Below are 20046 nucleotides of genomic sequence, written 5' to 3' on the forward strand. Positions count from 1 at the left end.
TAGACATTAAAGTTAATCTCTTAAGATCCCAAGAGATAAGATTCAATTCAAGCTTCCTTGATTTTTACTCCCTCACTGGACCAATTGAATGTATCGACGGTTTGAACATAAGAATGCACTTTATACCGATTTATTAAGCGTTCCCACAACGGTGGGGGGCGCAAAATTCACTTTACAAACTTCGAAACTCTAATGTATATTGTAGAATATTTGAAACTTGCCGACCCAGATTTACCTAAAGCGATCATTTTTGTCTTTTACAGATTTGAAAAAACAATTCGAAGTAAATCCGGTATCGACAAGGGTCGAAATAGGTCACCAAATGGAACTGCGTTGTGTTCCGCCAACTGGATTACCACCCCCTCATGTTTATTGGCAACGTGGTGGACAACTGCTGCTACCCGATACCGATGTACTTGTCTCGACCGAAGGGCATTTATTAATCGGACAAGCCAGGGCTCAGGATACGGGAAATTATACATGCGTAGCCGAAAATATCGCCGCGAAACGAACCGCCTCCCCGGCCCAAATTACGGTTTACGGTAAGTACTGCCACTTTTGGAGATGAATTTTTTATGAGTAGGTATATGCGTCTGTTTCCCGAAAGTTCGACATTTTCGGAGAGCTTTGCGAGTTCGCTAATTTCCCTCGGAGAAGGATAAGAACAGACAATTGTGAAAAAATCCAGATGCGCGCTCTTTAGCTTAAAAGTTTTCTTTTAATATTGAAGTAGCTCAACCTTTTTCCAGTTTTTTATCAACCAGAGAAAGAGGCGTTGTATATATTGATAGCTGCAAAGAGAATCCGTGTGTGAAAATGTATACCTTTTAATAATTTACAACTCCCTGTCGCGCATAAATCAAAATGACAAAAATAAATTTCGGAATTTACGTATAAATCATATCGTAGATCAATTTACAACGTAATTAAAGTATGTTTCAAAGGAGTGGTGTGTCCTGTGTGGTCTTGGCGTTTAATTTTGGAGCAATGGGGAACATTTCTGGAGCTTATTAACGCTGAAATATAAGGAAATCTTTTAAATACATTTTGCATAATAAAACTATAAAAATTCATGGTGTTTAATTATTTTCATACACCGCTGTCGTTGATTATTAATGGCTTATCTAATAATTCCTGCCAGGTTTTATTAATGTAAGCGTTAGTAGTGTCAATGACTTTAAATATAAACCTGTGTGAACTAAGCCGAATTACAATTTTGTGGTATCCCACAGCTCAATGGGTTTATGAACAATCATATACACTGATGCAGTTTGGCTATGTATCAAAGTTATATGAAGAAATTCAAAACCTTTAAAATTATACTGAAATCCATAGGATCTTTGATTGGTGCAAATCACGAAATATCTGTTGTTTATGTGCGGAAATGGTAAAATTTACACCAACATTTGTCTTAATAAATTTTGGTAAATTTTTTTAGTAATTGATTATATGTATATAATCAATGGTAATACTGGAAGAACCGAAGATGGTCATAAACCAATTACAACAAATCATCTAAAAAGTCTGACCGGATGTTTGAAGATTTTCGAGGATGCACAGATGTACGCACTGCTGTTCCATTGTAAATTAAAAATTCCTGAACCTGTACATTTCCGGAAAATTGTATTTGAAATTGCATTGTAATATCGACATGTTTCAAAGTTACCATTGATTTTCCTTATGTTGCGTGTATCAATTCTACACCCTTAATACCTATATCACTTTTAAATTCTTTAGCATGACTAATCTCAATTAAGCTTCAATAGATATCGACCAGTTTTTTAATTAACTGCGATACAATGACAACATGTACCCAAATGGTTTACCGTACAATTTGTATTAAATGATTGCATAAACACAGAAAATTTGTTTTACGATTCAGTTTAATATTTATAGCTTTTTTAAGTTCAGGTAAAACCAAGTTTCCCAATTGTAAATATAAATTTAAACAAAATGGTCTCGCATAAGAGGCACGTGTTTGATGCGTAAGACACCATTTTGTTTAAATTTTTACATGTACATGGATGTACTTGTATATATGTATAGGCTCAAAGGGTCGAGATAGTTCATCGTTCAACCTACATGTTATCATTATGTCTGTGATTCCAGTATGTCAAAAAATTGAGTGCCAAAAGTGACATTTTTTGAAATAAACAAAAGATTCCAAGATGTTTCAGTGTTACTTCCAAAAACCGATTGTTCATTAATTATTTTCTCAGCAATCATAACAGATAGATGGATAGAACTGGAGATTTTACATGGGTTCTTGGATATGCCTCTTCAGTTACATGGCATGTTCACAATTAAATCGCAATTGCCAACTATGACGCAGAATTTTATGAATCGCTCGTTATATTTGAACATGCGCCTCGTCTCGCCTGAAAATGTATGAATCCATTTTAGTATAACGCGTCTGTAGTTCATTAAATATTGCAATCTGATGATTGTTTGTTCCTCGGTTACCATAAAATTGCAGTTGAAAAGGTTTTTTTTAATTTTCTTAGAAAACGGACCTTGTATATTGAACCATCTCAATAAGAAATTTTTCAAAATGTTTGACAAAATGGGAAACCCCTAAATCGTATGTGAGGTCACTAGTTAACAAGTTTCTATACAGGGTGTTACATGTATGTATGTAAAAAAAAATTTGGATGGTAGATGGGATCAAAACAAGCATTTGCAGTTCTTCTTTAATTTTTTCATTCAAGCAACCATAAGAGTTAGAAAGACTGGTGGCACGCGTTTGAATAAGCCTCGTGTACGCCCTTTCCAATTTTGCAAAGAAATTTTGAAAATTCTTACCCCGCAAGGGCGCACTCGTAAATAGGGGTGAGAAAAAAATTCTGATTTCGACGAAATTTGGTATCTGGGGGTTTTTAAACATGAATATCACGAATCTGAAATTAGTTTGAATGTTGTTTTCGCAATATTAGCATTTGTAAAATAGATGAGAATAAATGAAAGTGGATACTGCACGATAGACACTTTCCTTTTCCCGTTTCTTCATACAAATTAAAAAAAAAGGGGTGATATATAACAGAAGGTTACCAAACTTAAACTTGCACCCCTACTTTATTTAGTATGTATTAACATACTGGAACACGTAAAATTTTTATTGATGGTGGGATTGTACAGGGTGGTTCAAATTCGTGGCTCACCATTGGTTTCTCCGTAACGGTGAGAGATATCTACACTCTACAGTGTAGTTGCCGCTTTTTGTGAATAAAAAAACGTATTTGAAATTTTTGAAAAATCTTTAATAAGAACTGAAATGTCACCGAAAAACTGATACTGTCAAATTTCGTTCTCATTTTTCCTAGCTTAAATACGGTCAGATGGATCTCGTTAGCACCTTCTATGGGCGGTTTTTTTCGGATAACCAGAATATGTTATCAGTATTTCCATAACACGCTAGATGTAGAAGCTACAGGGTAATAGGTACTTTCTTTTTCTGACGGGCATCATATTGGATTTTTAGGGAATGAGATAGAGGACAAAAACATTAATTAATTTGAATGCATATATCGCCTTCATAGCCATATTGATTCAGCAAGATGTAGCTGCCCGTGGACATTTGATTTCGAAATTTTTTTCAAAATTTGGTAAAAGTATAGTGTCATTATTGTTCTTTTTTGTCCTCTATCTCATTCCCAGAACAATAAACGAAAAAAGTGGAAAATTATGAAACATTAAATGGAAAAAATTGTAAAAAAACAAGCGTATCGCATTTTGTAAAAATCAGATGTGTGCATGCGCAATCTACGCACCGTCAATCTTATTATTTGCAGAGATATTTTTTTTGAAATTTTAACCAAAAAATCTTTTAGTAAAGGCAAATATATTGCATATTTTAAACATCAGGTGTGCACATGCGTAGAATGCAAGTTTCTTATTTATAAGAATATTTATTCCATAACTTATTTTCCTTTATACACTTAACTAGAACATTAAATTACCTTTCAGGAAGTACCCCTTAATGAAAATCTGTAGTGAATTATTGCTATAACTCAGTACAAGAACAAGTAGAAACATCATTTTTTTGTTCATTTGTTTAAATATGAAATGTGGCAAACGTGTTTACAGGAGAGAATTAAGTATGGGCTAAGTTTGGATTTGTTAGTGTCACGTTCAAATATACACAGATACCCAATTTCGTGGAGATTGGGTTCTTTTTGGACCTTTGTTTAATATATGTTTGAGATACTTATTTGTTGTACCCTGTATGCGATACAAGAGCGAAAAGAGCGAATGTGAAATGATTTTTAGGCTTATAATCATTGATTGGAGAGGGTTTTATTTGGAGAATGCGTGTATGGTAATAGGGAGAGGATTCAGTTATTACAGAATTTTCAATAAAGTAAACACTTTTTCATCCCTTAATATACGGGGGCGCTGAATTTGAAGATGAGGATCTAGCAATTTAAATTTTTTGCGATATCCCTAATACATCAGTTTCCAGAAAATTAACGAAAATGATTTTGAATCGGGGGATGTGAAATTTAATCTTATTTTCAAAAACTTATATTTGATCCCCTTGGATGAGAATGTCAAATTTTAGCGGTATATTGGTCGTGTGATACACCGTTTGAAGGCTAAATCAATGCCTAAACCAGACTAACTTTAGTTTTGGTTTCCATCGCCTTTGTTCAATAAGGCTTAGTCTCTTTGTAGAATCAGAAATATTTGCATTTAATTGGGATAACGGAGCTTTCAAATGATATATCGCTCGGTTAATCGTGCCATTTACATTTTGGGCGGTGGCCACCCCGCGTCTAGCACCACCCGCACACCTGTGCATGTGCGATTCTGCCCAAAATCTTTTTAGCTCTTCATTTTATGTCTAACAATATTGTGTGCTAAATTTGGTTCCAATCGGTTCAGTCGTTTAGCCGGAAATGAGAGTACAAACAGATCGACAAACCGACCGATATTTTGTTTGATTGGGATTCTTGGTGCTCTAAAACGTGTACTTCCTTCAAAAAGTGGAGGGTGATATTTACCTCAATGCAATACCTCCCTTACTAACGTGTAAGAAATACTCACGCAGCGTAGCATTAATGGTCTTTTGACTAACAGCATCACTATCATGAAAAACCACATTATAAATAGGTAAAGGTAAGCCAGATGCGCATACGGACAATTTTATTGTGTTCATAAACGAAGATGAATGAACCCATCTGAAGCCGATCTCATTGTTATTTAACATCCCATGAGAAATTTTCGACTACTCCATTTTGTCTAAATGAGGCTACGTTTATTGTTTGATGTACCAAAGTTCTAAATTTTGAAGTTGTCATTTGTTTAAACATGAAATTGAGAGTGTGCGCAAGTGTGTGTGAGTCACCCTTAAGTGGCATGTTATAAACACCTTCAAGCAAATCGCAATGGAAAATGATGGTCAAAATTTAGTAACCGCGATATTCATACTGCCTGGAACACATTCACTGCAGTACAGCTCAATTTAAACTTTAAATAAAAATTTGATTGAAAATGTATATTAAAGGTTCCAAAAATGGCCTTCCTACTTATGTCACCAAATCAATCACCAATGGCGAATCATTACATTCAGTGACCTATTCTCATCAATAAGATTTTAAAGCAAAAAAAACGCAAATCATATTATATGATTCATACCCATAAGCCATAAGAACCCACATCATAATCGAAAAGTTTCCGTTTGGATAATAGTAACGGTTCCAATGAAAATGAGGGCATTTAATTACAAAGTCTAATAAGTATAGGTTCCTTACCTTTATATTTTATCGGAAGACCCTCACACAATGACCGCCATGCATAATTTCTATTTCATTCCGTAAAATTAGTAAGTTCAAACACGATAACGACACACCAGTAAGATACGCGGCCGCGTTATGATTATTAAGAAATGAATTCAAATTTTCTGTTATCGCTCAAAACAAGTTTGGTCTACTTAGTCGTTGCGTATTATTCACCTTTTACTGCAATTTCAACTATTAAATTAATCAAACGAGAGTTAGGAGCACATTTTTGGCGTTTTATCTAATCGCACAGCGACACTTGTTGATAGGAATATAAAATGAAAATTCGCATGAAAGGCGGTTCCCAACACCATGTTTAAAGCAGGATCGAAAAATTGCGCACTTATATACAATAAAAGCATGACCACAAGTAAATTCTCCCCCGAAGTATTTGCCCCTTTCTGAAAAATTTGGTCCAAAAATTATTCATCTCATGAGTATTCGTTTTCGGAATTCTCTCCAAGAGTATTTCAATGGCGCGCCAAACACCTTCGTAAAAAACTACGCCTTGGTCAATTAATTTTGTGGGTGTTCGTCCCAAAGAGAATTCAATGAAGAGGTTAATTTGCTCCGTTAAAGTCACACATGCAGTCTCGCCCTTTGATGAACTCCTGTGTAAATTCGGCACACAACATGCAATTTAATCCCTAAAAATTCCCCTCTCTCAGGTAAATCTGTCCCTTAAGAGTCCCTTAACAAAATAACTCGCACCAAAAAGTGGGCATGTATTGTAATACTGGTGGAGCGCTGAACTGCGTTTTTTTAGACAGCAGTTGCTAGAAGCTAAGGAATGGATCTCTTTGCAAACTACACATGATCACGGGAATTCATGACATTCACTTCTTGACCATTTCGGCAATGCCCTTAATGGTTATTAGGAAGATTGCTCCTTTAGTAGAGTTCTAATGTTCGAAGTTCCCATCCTCAGTTTACTTCTCCACATTGTTGTCTTGAATGCACCCTTCGGGTACTATTCTCCTAGGACACCCAAGTTGGGGACCATTTTTTAACCCCGGAAAATTTAAAATTTGAAGGATCCATATTTCTTTTTATCTTTTTCTGGCACTTCTCAAGGGATACCATGAGGTCTTTAATGGAGTGGTTTCCCCCGATCTTCTCCATGCTGATGTCGTTCATCCCGAATAATTCCTCGGCATTTGTATCCTGTACCTTTACACGCTCAACCCAAGGGTCGTTGGCACTCTATACAGGGTTGACTTAATCCAGAAGTTCCTCGCTCGTCGGGAATGTATAAGGTTGAGATTAATAATAACGAACCTCAATCCGGAGCATCGGAAAATCACAAAGACAGGAGTTGATGTAGTTTTAAGGTCGGAGATCGGAAAATTGGAAGCCTACTAAAAAATATAGAGGGTTATTGAAAAATTTAAAAAAATCGGAAAATGTGAGTAGGTCGTAGAACCTAGGGAAAGCGTGAAGTGAAGAAGAATTTTAAGAATTCCAGAAGATGCTACAGAATCATGAATATCGGAGGTGTTTGAAGAAACTGAAATATCCCAAGAACCTTACAGATCTGAAAAATTCGAAGAAAACGGAAAAAGAATATGAAAAATATAAAAAATCAAACGACTTGAAGAGTCTTCAAAACTTGAAAGATGCCGGGAGAATTTAATACAACAGAAAAGAAGAACGTAAAGAGTTTCAACTGAAGAATGAGAGAAATTCGAAAAATTGAAACATTTTGAAGAATCAAAAGGAATGAAAAGCTCAGGAAAAATCTAATCGTTTGAATCATTCGAAGGGTTCCAAGAATCTAAATATAAGTATTGAATTTCAAGAGCCACCTATCTAAAGAATTCCACAAATTTGAAAGATGTTAAATAGACTGAAGAATACGTCAAAACGAAATAATCTGAAGAGATTTTTTTGGTCAATTCGTCTAAATATGCTAAGATCTTTTCGATCCAATTCTTCTGATTTTCTATCAGGTCTTCTCTGTTAAAATATTGCTAACAACGCTTCTCCTCAGGTCGGCCCTTCTCCATCTTCTCGGTCTTCCTGAACCTGTAGGTGTACGGAAGGTACTTATTTCTTTTGTGCCCTGGAGGAAACTCAGTACATACGAATCTGCTTCAACTCTATATCGTTTAATATTAAAGTAGTCCTCTTTATTGGTCGTCAGTCAATTACTTCTTCCAATACTGTCTCGCGACAAGAAACGGCATTACATCGATCGCTTTTCTGCTAAAATTTGAGCCCGTATTTCTGACGGAGTTGACAATTTTGGATGTTCTTCAAACACTTCTTTTGATATAACGCTCACAAGTGCTACCTTTTTGCTAAAGGATTTCAGTTGGAAATAAAACAATTATCTTTCGAATACCTATCTTATTTTTGGTGTTTATTCTCGACCCAGTTTATATTCTTAACAATAAATTCCGTTACGGTAATAAAATAACGGTATTATTTTCTCCTGTTATCATGCGGCGTTTACCCTTCCTTAATTATTAAAATCAATAATACTCTCACCTGCGTGTAAAAATTAAAATAGGATTAACATAATAGGCAACGGGCGTTATAATTAAAACAATACTTGTGGGAAATTCGAACAGCTGCTTAACTTCATTTAAAAGGAAAATTCAAACATAAATGTGGAAGGGTTGCGTGTTCTAAAAATACACACCCCTTGTTAAGTCACAATTCAACTTCAATCACCAATACGGCCCTTACACACACTTATGCAAATGTCAAATACAATAACATTGTGAAGAGTCGAACGGCTGCGTGGATTTATCCGAAATATAAATAAAGATTCCTTTTTTCGAAAATTAACCGTGCACAAACTGAACCAATTTCTGAAGTAGACAACTTTCAGTTTTTATGTTCGAATTTAATGGTCCGATTAAATTGCAGCAGTTTGCTCCGGTAGTTATCAATGTCTTAAAAAAGGTATAATTCGGAAGTTAAGGTGGAGTTTCCTCTTTAAACTCCCCTTAATGGGTACGCACTCATTTTTTCCCTGATTAATTATTTAAACGTTCATCTCGCTCGTTTGGCGCTGCTGTCAGATCGGCAAGTTAATAATGCACCTTTAATTTGGTTTTTTGATTTTTTAATGTACGCTTTAACTCTAAACGGAAAATACGCTTGTTTCTGTGATCTAATAAATGCCGGATTATTTGAGCCAAAACAGTTTACGACTTTCCGTGGCGTTAAAAAAATGTGAAATGTTTGGGAAATATTTCCCTTCGGTGCACTTGTTATACTTTAAATCGGTGAACGTTGTAATGAATTGCTAAAATTATTTATTGGGGCTGTAGTGTGTAAGCGTGTAACTCATAAAAGGGATGAACGTTTAATCTAATTATGTTTTTATCTGTTAAGATAAACGGGTTCCCTCTGGAAGGGTTTCATTTCAATAACATTAGTACACAGCGTGTTTTAATTGAAATATAAATGATAACTTTTCGTTGTTCTATTTTTATGTCATGATGGTCGTTCCACTTATATCGCCTCTGTAAAAATTAACCAAAGTATGTAGAGATTAAGATTAACACACTAATATCATTGAATAAGTATTATTACTTATTCAATGCTAATATACAGGGTGCCCATTATGGATGGAATATCGTATATATCTCGATAATATCGAATGTATACAAAATTTTTCTATATGAAAGTTGTTTAACATTTTATTTCCTTATAATAAGGAAGCATTCAGTTGTTTTTATTTCAGAAAACAAATGAGTAACGAAAAACAATTGAATTTTTTTAAATGGTAGTGCCTCTTTCATTATGCTCATTTGATAGAGATTTTCTTTCTCTTTTCGATGATATAACATTTTAGCCAATTTTTTCAAAAAAAGTTGTAATTTGATCACTAACATTAATCCAGATATCCTACATCAAAATAAAACAAATGAACGTGTACGTTCTTATTAAACCTTGAAGACAAAACGAAATTAGCAGTAAAATGGTTTTCCATGGTGTTTTAGTCCGGCATTTAGTCCGGGTGAGGGGCGCTTTTTTAAATATTCACATTTCCAAACTTTCTATCGCCTTTCCAAATCCATGTATGCCCGTTTGAACTGAAGAAAGCGATCTGGGCGTAGGAAACAGTACAAAGGGCGTTGAAAGATCTGAAATTGGTTAAAAATTTGAAACCACGTGCCAGAATGCTCTTTGGGAGGAGCCCATAAAATTAAATGAAAACTTCATGGGGAATATAATCCGTTTATTTAATAATTGGAACCCCATTTCGAGCCAGGATGGACAACAAAAGCCCATAAAACCCTAGCTCTGAATAGGTAAAAAGTTCCAAAAACCTCCGACAATTGGTAGGGTGCATTTCGAACGTTCTGAATTTAATTGCTTTGTAAAGCCTCATGCTCTACTACACAGAGGCAATTTCGTTGCTACGGCACTGACAGACAAAGAACTGAAAGATTAAATTTAAAAAATAGCTCCTATTTCTGAAAAAGGACAGGAGATCGGAAAATGGCTCAAAAAAGTATTTATTTAAAAGTCAAACTGAATCCTTCAGTTACCAAATCTTTCGAAAATACAAGCTGCAGAGCCTTGTTACCTTTCACATCTCACTCTACAGCCCAATTTTGACCAATTACGATTGAATTTGGCTTCTCGGTTTTAAGACTCATCATGTAAAATGATTTGGGGGTGAGAGAGAGGAAACCCAGTCACAAATGCAGATGTACAACTGATCTGATCTGATCACAGCATCAATAATCTTCCTGAGCACTTCACAACCATTTCGTAATAAATCAACAGCAGCATAAAGGTATGTTTTTGGCGCTATGATTCATAAACTCACACAGTTTAGTCATATTCATGGTCTCCTTTTGAAATTTTAATTGTCGAGATCCTCTCAGTCATGGCCTTTAACCACCCTCGTATACTTTCGCACGAAGATTGCCAAACATGACGATGATGATTTGATTGCTCTGCTGGACGGGTAGGTACATTCCTCCATTGTCTTAATGACAATGGAGTGTGCGTGTGTGGAATCACATTTAACAACTCTAAATCCATTCCAAATGCATCCTAAAGCACAGTATTCTTGGAAACGTAAAAACAAACAATAATCTAAACTACCGAGCCATATTGGACTATAAAAGCTGCCCCCGACAAAGAAGTAATAGTTGAGCCTTGTCACCATAAACAACATTAGGTAAATTGTTTGAAAAAGAAATGTAGGATATTACAATACTAACAACCACTTTTTATTCACTAAACGAAGTAAATTACTAAAATACGCTCGTAAATCCATTCACTTTCTTCTCTATCTTCGTGTATATCAACGCCATACGATTCACATAAAAATAAAAAAATTCAAATTAAAGTGGAACAGGAATTCCTTTGTAGACGTTATTATACATTTGATAATTGCGCCTTAACTTCGCAGTAGGAATTTATTAATAAGAGAGATATTATATAAAAAAAAGGAAAGTAGGTACATTAGAGGGACGAGATAAATATCTCGCCAGTAATTATGAAATAAGTTGGGGTGAAGTTCATTTAAGAGTCTGAATGTTAAAAAATAAGAATTATTGGGTTAGTTCCATCGCTTTGAAGGCTCTTAATAAAGTTAAATAGGGTTAATCTACAGGCTAAAACGTTGAAGTAAAGTAAAGTACAAATTTTATTTTCCAAATGAAATTTTGTAGTGGTTTGTCGGATCGGTCTAATAAATGCGTATACGTAATTTTCCTTCATTTCGTTCAAATTTCGTAGTTAATTTCGACTTCGTTTTGGCGATAAAGTGCTTGCTTGTGTTTTTATCTTATTTCTTTCATTTTATGGTATTATTAAGTATTAAAAATCTATCGATTCGAACGCGATTCTTTTATGTCGTATATTTGGATCGTCATGAAATCCTTTGGATTTATTAATTTAGTAGTTTAGTAGTATGCGGATGATATATGCATACTAATAATCGCCAAATTTGAGACTACTGTATGCAGAGTGGTGCAATCAGCTCTTAGTGTTCATACGACTTTAGTTTACCCTGAGATTCACATACCCACGACTACAGTGCCCTCTATCCGTAACCACCTATGTTTTATTGAAAGCATAGGGCTAATAGCAGTCCATGTACTACTCGTATATTATGGTCTAAGGCTAAATTGCATTAACATAAATTATTATTTGTTTCTGGATACAAGACCATGAATAGCCACTGAATGTCGATTTTCGTGTAGCAACTGGAAGATTTTTACATTCCAGATACCAGAGGTTTCAAAGCTCGAATAGGATTTTAATGCATTTTGCGAAATGGAAAACGTATAGTTATTGTGGTCAATTCGTAGTCCGCACGTTTTCACGTTCCCTAAACTCAGAGTTGGGCTAAATAGTAAATACTTTAGAAAATCAAAAGTATTTGAATACTTATACTAAATACTTTGAAAAGTATTCAAATACAGTAAAAAGTATTCAAATACTTGTCACTCAAATACTTTAAAAATTTAAAATAGTACCTACTACATATAGCAGGTACCAGGCCCTCCGGACCTCTCTTATATCAGTTATATTCTTAAGAACACGTGTACCAGTTTTCAAAGCGATCGTACGTCGTACACCTTTCTGAAATTAATCCTAGCGATTTTGAAATACATCCTTTTCTGTCCGTCCGTCTGTCCGTGTGCACGATAACTTTAGAAACATGCGATCGCTTTGAAAATTGGAACACATGGCCTTAAGGATATAAGAAAGGTCCCTATTGTTTTTAAGTTACGGAGACTATTGGGTCAAAAAGTTTCACTCCAGGATCGTTCGGTATTCAGCTGTATCGGATTTTTATATTTGATTTTGTGATAATGGAAACTTCCCCTAAACATTTCTAAATAGTTCTCAAATATTTGAATAACTTAAACTTAAAGGTGCGAAGTATTCGAATATCTTGAGAAGTATTTGAATACTTTGCGAAGTATTCGAATACTAAATATTTGCGAAAGTATTTGAGTTACAAATACAAATACTGCTTCCATAAAAGTATTTAATTACAAAGTAGGTATTTGAATACTAAAAAGTATTTGAATACTAAAAAGTATTTGAATACTAAAAAGTATTTACAAAATCGAATACTGCCCAGCTCTGCCTAAACTATTTGTTACTGAAAAGTTCGAACTGAAATATTTGTAATCGAATAATTAGGAGTTAAAGGGAATAAGGAAAAGAGGACGTGCGCCTAAACAATTTTTTAATTTATAAATTACTTGAAGCGTTATTTATTATCACCGAACGACGAATTTGTCAATATTTTATACAGCATATTGGAATTTAAGTAGGTAATTATGCTTGTTATTTGCTGGTATATTAGGTCATAGATGTTCAAGCAAACTGGACAAAGTAGATGAACCCGTCACTGAACAGTTGGCAATAAAATGCGGTTTAAGTGGTAAGCCGAAATAGTCAAATTGAATAACCGCATATTTGCATAAATGGTTTCAACTCGATTTTCATAGTTGCACGATGTGCTTATTGAGTAATTGAAATTGTATTTAAATTAATTGGGCAATAAACGCGACTATTACAAGAGGTTTTGATGAGAAAAAAAAACATTTCCAGCTGTCTAGACTAGAAACTCTGTTTCCCAAACGCAATTTCGCACAAATACCTGTAATACAATCTCCACCGTGATATTAGTATTGATCACGCAATAGAAAATACCAACACGAATGAACAGAGTAGGAACGTGCCAATTGTTGAAAATCTTAATTAACTCCCCAAATGGAAAAAAAACTCAATTTCTCAGCGGCCCCCCCTTTCTTTGCTTTAAAGGGTTGGGTTACAACAATTAACGACGTTATCAAACCCTCATCTGTTAGTTATACTGGTTAACCGCTTAATTACTAACTTGCAGATCTTGGAAGTTCGGCACGTATATTATTTTATAATGATGTTTACCTTAAGCGTAATTTTTGATTTTAATGAGTCGCGGCTACCCTTCCCTACCCGTTGAAAACCCCCGCGCGCGTAGCTTGTTTCAATAAAATGCGGTTGTAAAATATTTGTGTCACGTGCGGATATAGTTACAGCTCGTTCCTTTGGGACTTATGGAATTAGCCCGTCTGTTTGTACCACGTTTAATCCGTTAACTCGATTTACAAAAAATACGTTTAGATACCGATGTCTATCACTATTCGCATTACAGTCAATTATCGGCGTTTTGCGAGGAACGGGCGAGTTAAATATCACAAAGTAGGTTAATTGGGGATTTTGAATCCTTAATTCTAGAGCTCTTGTTGCGTTAATGTACTTAATAAACTTGAAATCCTATATTTTAGATAAATCTTTTGATTACATTGGCCTTGTTTTCCAAATTCAATTACAGCATGAACCTCTTTAACTCGATCTCGCATCAACGATTAAGGTGGTAATTAGAAAACGTCAACGAGTTTTATTTCAAAATCAACACAGACTATAAAGAAGAATATTCCCGTTTTGATGGTGGGCGGAGATGATCGGGTAACTCACTGGGTAGATCGTTACCTTCAAGTTTAACATTGATGAGGTGCATCGCCAAGGCGAATTCGTCTTTGTCCAAGAAGCCGTCGCGATCAACATCGGCCAGTTTCCAAATCTTACCCAGGACTTGATTGGGCAACTTGGATTTCACCATCTCCACTTTGGCAATGGACCCAGGGAGTTTGCTGCCGTTCTCGCACAAAGCGTCGAAGATGTTGTCGTAATTTCCGCGCTCTTTATTGACAACCCATTCTGGATCTCCGAGCCCCGCGTTAACACCTTCGCCGCGTTGGTAACCGAAGGGAGACACCCTATCCTCAACCCCCTCAAAAATTCCACCCGTCAGTTTGCAGTCATCCAACACCGTTTCGTCGTGTGGGATCATCGCCATTAACTGCGATATATCTTCGGATAACATTTTATCGACGCTTTCCAGCAGGCGCGCTTTGAAGTGGCGCAACTTTGAAAAGTCATATCTCGAAAGCGAGTCTTGCATTTTACACAGATCGGGAAAGTCGCCGACTGATATTCCATGCTCGTGCTGTATTCTTTGGTAGATTTCCGCCAAATTAAAAATCAGATCGCGCTTCTTGCTCTCTTTTCCAAACATAGGAATTTCTTTGTGTAACTCCGAAATTATGTATGCGTGCACTTTAGCGAGACGTGCTCGCTTAATCAAATCGTTGAGCTTCCTTAAAACGGAGTTCTTTGGTAGACTTTGCAAGTCCTTGAATAGATCTTGGCATTCGTCTTCAAAGAGCTTACGATTGATGTCAAATCTCAGCGGTTGATCCCAGAAGGAACCGATATATACGCGTGCAACTTCGGGAGTTTGTAATACTTTTCCCAGCGACCACATCAAGGCGCCGTAAACTCGCATGAGCTGCTGGTGGTCAATCATATCGGCTTTGTTTAAAACTATTCGTATCTTATCGTCGTGTCCTCTTAAGGCTTCAATTGATCTTCTAAACTCGTCGGATATATCCAGTTTGTGTGCGTCGAACAGTAAAATAATTCGATCGACCCTTTCAGCGAACCACTCTAAAACGCCTGTAAAGTCGTATCCGCGATCAATTCGCTGTTTTTCACCGGCGAGTATTCCTGGCGTGTCTATAATAGAAATTCCGCGTAAAACTGCCGATTTCGTCAACGAGCACTGAAATCTGTTTAGGAACGCGTTGCCGAATTTCGAGAGAGGACGAAACTGCTTTTTGGGATCAACTACTAAAGCGTTACCTGGTATAATTCCTTCTTTTTCCGCGTACATGACGGCGCTAAACTTATCCGTCGTTGGCTCGGGACCAATACGAATTCCTGGAAAATCGCGCTCGAGTAGATATTTTATAAAGGTGGTTTTGCCGGTCGAGTATTGTCCGACGAGTAAAATTAAAGGTTTAGCGTCAAAATCAGGATCGTTTAGCTGCGGCGAGTGAAATTCGTGAAATGCGTAGTATTCCTCTAAAGGTAATAATTTGCTTTTGTAAATCTTCTTTAAACCTTCGAGCACATTCTCGAACACTTCCTGCTTCTCTTCTGCCTCACGTTTGAGCCAACTGAACATGTTTACAAATTTACGCTAACCATACCCATAATTTGAAATGACACTGTCAGACTAACGTTTACTTTTTTTCCAAAGCAACTAGTACCTTTTAGATTTTCATTCAAATTGATAGCGACGTTCGGGATTTGCAACATCTGCATTATACTTGTACGTCCATCTTAATTTTAAGATCAAAGCCAAGCGCGTTGAAGAGCCGCTTTTATAACCAATCACGTAAAAAGTTATTTACGTTGATTTAACTTTATACGAAATATCGGTGTGGATCCGTTGAAATGAGCTGGCAGATATCAGAAAATATGAGGAGTGAAAATGTAAGCCTACTCCTCCTGCTTTTTCTCATCTTGCAAATAACTTCCGATTCACAAGCGTTGCTTTTATGCCAAAACCGTTTTCATTAATGTCGTTATTGGTGCACTTAATTATCTCATATAGAGTGGATAATCGTATTCCAGCTATGGTTTCGCACTAGCAATTATTATTCAACGCAATAATAATTTTCAGTGCGACACCTTTTATTATTAAACAAATTTAAATATAGGCCCGTGATGTACTTACACGAGCTTAGCCCCCACACCTCTAGTAAGCACTATAATTCGCATTTTTACGTTTATTTTGAGCAGTTCCTGATAGATTTTTGATATTGAGGGATACACGTTGAACAATCATTAATTTCAATTCAGCAAAAACCTACCCTAGCCTTCGACAATGATAAGAAAGAGATCGCACAAATTTCCTGAAAAGTGGAAAATTTGCCTGATAGGTATCCTCGCACGATTAAGGAGTTGTGGCTAGGTGCACCGTCTTGTTGAAACCAACAATTTCCAACTTTTGTTTTATTTGTGCAATATTATATTTGTAATAACAATAATAACAACCCTTTATTTGCTCAACAGAAAGACATAGCCTTTCCAAAATAGTCAATACAGTAAGCACTTGTTTTACAGACCATATAAGAAAATAAAGTTGATGATTGCTCCAAAACGAAACGTTGTATTGAAAATCTCTCAACACTGTCTTATACAGCCCAAATAGTGCCAATGTGAAGGTGGTTTTTATTTTTTTGTATCTGTCCAAATACGATCAGAAAAAAATAAAAACGATATCGGCAAATTTCGGTTTTTTTGGCATATTTTCGGAAGTAATCGGAATTTTCTGGTTTTCATTTACAGCTAGATTTACAGTATTAATTACGCAACTTTTCTCTAATTTGACCATCTCCGTATCTTCTATGATTTCCAAGATCTCCATGATAGACATCCTTATCCTGGACAGTGTATATGGCGACCTCTCCAATTTCTATCCAGGAATAATTTGGACGCCCATCTTCAGCAATAACTCACTCATACGTAATGGCGGTGTTCTATCCCCGAAAATTTCTTTCAAATTGTATTAGGACAAACACGCAATATTGTTTTTTTAAATCTGGACCCTAAACGGGTCTCTCCGTAATGAAGAAACTAATCTTCTCTTTTTTTAATCGACCTCATCGATTATCTCTGAAAATGGCGATACCTAATTTTTTATTGGTTAGTGTATTTCTTATTACCAATCACAGACGGCTGTTAAAGGTCTCACCCAAATCCAAAAACAACACGATCAGCAAGTTCCACGGTAAGGGGATATCTCATGATAAGTTCACTAATGTAATACTATATCTTCATATCTTGACTCCGCAAGCATTAATGAACAAACGTTCATATAAATAAATAGGTTGAAATGACATATTCCGCAATCAACCAGATCAATTCCTTCCATCAATTAAGACCAACATTTGTTTGGGAAGACACTGTAGAAGTGCCTTGACATTTTTTCACAGATTACAAATTCTACTCGTATTTTACGGATGTTTATAAGAAAATTCAAAAATTTAAATCTAAACTTAAATGCTCGCGTTGCAACCTTCTGTCACAAATTATTGGACACACTTTCTCTAATAAAACACAACTCATGTACTTATTATTATACAGGGTGCTTGTTACAGACCTCTAGGAAGCACTTTTAAAATAATTTTTATTCTTTTGGTTACTCAAAATGCACCATTGTCAGATTTCAGTTCAGATTTTTAACAACTGACCAGTTCACATTCTCTCAATTTAAGCTTAAATTCAACTTTCATCAATGTGCGAATGCAGAAATTTCCAAAAATACAATATCTAATTTCGCAAAATAAATAGCAAACAAGTAAATTTGGGAGTTGTAGAAACAGCATTTCGCGTGCTTTTAAATAAAAATGGATCTATGACAACCAAAATTTTACTTTACTTTTACTGAATTAAACAACCTTATTAATTAATTACAATTTAGAAATATATACATACCGTATTTCTAGATATCTTTGATTTTTTTCTATTAAGTGCAGTTAGCGATAAGGTTTCTATCTCAATCGGTCTTAAGTTTAACGATTTCACTAATCAAAATATTAATTGAATTGAAATGCACGAATACACTGCTGCGGCTCCATAATCTATTTACGCTTATACGCATTTGTAAAGATTTATGTTACAATTGAATATAAAGCATAATCTTTTAATTAGTTTTCTCGGGCAAGTTGTAATTAATTAGCTTGTATTTTTAAGCCAAGTCTAGCTGATTCGTTATCGAAGATTAATAATTTTGTATGTACGATGTCTACTTATCTACTCTTTATCACAGCGCAATGTAGATACCCATTTTAAGGAAGAAAGATGTCATTTTAGTACAGAAGTTGGTATATAGGCAAATGTACCTATACGGAACAGCAGAGACCATTTTGCAAAGTTTTAATTTTGAGTAAATTACGCCACATTTACCAAAACTGATTTATTCAGAACCATAATGGTATTATATGAAAATACATAGTGAGACAAAATCCTTGTACCTGCAATGATTTAAGACCAAGTGAATAATAGTACAGGTCAAGAAGTTCATGTTGCTTTTGTTATTCATTGTATGCCAATTATCAAATTTCCCGCTGTTATTTATTTAACCCCAAATAATTTTTGAAATTAGGTGTAAAATCGACACAGTAAACATTACGTCAAACGTAAAATAGAAATATGTACTTAGTTATTCTCAACTCTATTCAACACATTAAAATTTCAAATATTGAAATGACCGCTGGGATTTCATTTTTAAATTTAAAAAAGAATGAATTCATCTCTCTATCCTTAGAAATTCATCAAATACACTGTCTTGTAATTTCAAAAAATAACTAACCTGTTTTCTTTGACAATCATTTTCCCCGTTTATCCACCATAGAGCATGAACACGATGCAAATCACACCAGCAGGAACTCCCCGGGCAAACTACTAATCTTGTCGATTGTCCACCTTCATCTTTTTACTTTTCCGTACCGAACTGTACTGAACCGTATCAGGTTACATTTTATTAAAACCAACAGCTGAGGCGTAAGTTAGAACGCTTGGAATTTTAGTGGGCATCATCCATATTTTATTAATCTCTGGCAATTGGATTCATTAAATTGGGGATTCTAGAAAAATTAGTGAACGGATTCATCTTTAACTCCGTAGAGAGGATATAATTTGCGTTGTTTCTTCCTTATCATAGGTACCGTCATTTTCATCTCCTTTGCTGGAAGTGTACTGGAAGTATTCAATATCTCTGGACTGTTTGGTTTTATCAACAGGCTATCCAGTAGGCAGAGAACCAGATTTTAAGTTCCTGAAGTAGTCCAAATGGTAACGCACGTGACCGCGTAGATCGAGTTCGCACAATTCTTACACTGACTGTACTTTGGATATAAGCCAGTCTTTGTCATTTTCCATTTCAAAAATTACAATTTTTTTTTTAACAAAAGCAACTTTTGCATGTTTACTGTGAGGCCTTTAATTTTTGTGGTACTTCAAATATTTTTGCTTCAGTGTTTGGTTTTATTTACAAGGTCTGCAAACCACCCTTTAAGTGAACATAGCCCTACCCCGTTTAAAAAATTAGAATTTTTTGTAAATAAAAACGCAAACGGTATTATGGGTTATAGGGTTGCATTTTTGCAATTCTTTTAATTTCTGTAGATGCTATCTGATCATTCCGTGTTAATCTTAAATATGGTTTTACAATTACAATTTTCTTCGGGTTTGCATATCATTTTTCGGCTATTAATTTTTTGGTATCCACTTAATTTAATTCCTGGCGTGAATTTTATCCGAAAATCGTTGATTTCTTAATATTTAGAGGCAACCAGTTGATATTTTTTTGCTTGGGATACTGTCAAAATCGCAGTGTTTCATTAGAGTTGAATAAATAGGAAATGCACCTGTATAATAT

At 35.3% G+C, this 20046-nt stretch overlaps 2 protein-coding genes across 2 annotated transcripts in view; one reads left to right on the forward strand and one right to left on the reverse strand.

Moving 5' to 3' along the window:
* Positions 1–266: 266 nt before the first annotated feature.
* The window catches only part of LOC116171287 (netrin receptor UNC5C-like), an 83365-nt gene continuing 63585 nt past the window's right edge, over positions 267–20046 (forward strand). Inside the window, exon 1 of the mRNA XM_031488044.1 lies at positions 267–542. Coding sequence (XP_031343904.1) covers positions 323–542 — 220 coding nt within the window. The 5' untranslated portion in view covers positions 267–322. The remainder of the gene's footprint in view (positions 543–20046) is intronic.
* Positions 14102–15834, reverse strand: LOC116171288 (EH domain-containing protein 3-like). The gene is made up of 2 exons (XM_031488045.1): positions 15459–15834; positions 14102–15332 (listed from the first exon to the last, which is right to left on the reverse strand). The coding sequence occupies exons 1-2, from the start codon at positions 15781–15783 to the stop codon at positions 14176–14178; spliced, it is 1482 nt and encodes a 493-aa protein (XP_031343905.1). The 5' UTR covers positions 15784–15834; the 3' UTR covers positions 14102–14175.

Source organism: Photinus pyralis, unplaced genomic scaffold (assembly GCF_008802855.1).
Source record: "Photinus pyralis isolate 1611_PpyrPB1 unplaced genomic scaffold, Ppyr1.3 Ppyr1.4_LG5, whole genome shotgun sequence".
Classification (NCBI taxonomy): Eukaryota; Metazoa; Arthropoda; class Insecta; order Coleoptera; family Lampyridae; genus Photinus; species Photinus pyralis.

Coding starts and splice junctions, on each gene's coding strand:
- LOC116171288 (XM_031488045.1), bottom strand. CDS start 15,783: ATGTTCAGTTGGCTCAAACGTGAGGCAGAAGAGAAGCAGGAAGTGTTC. Junction 15,333..15,458: donor AAAAGAAGGAATTATACCAG/GTAACGCTTTAG, acceptor TTTCTATTATAG/ACACGCCAGGAATACTCGCC.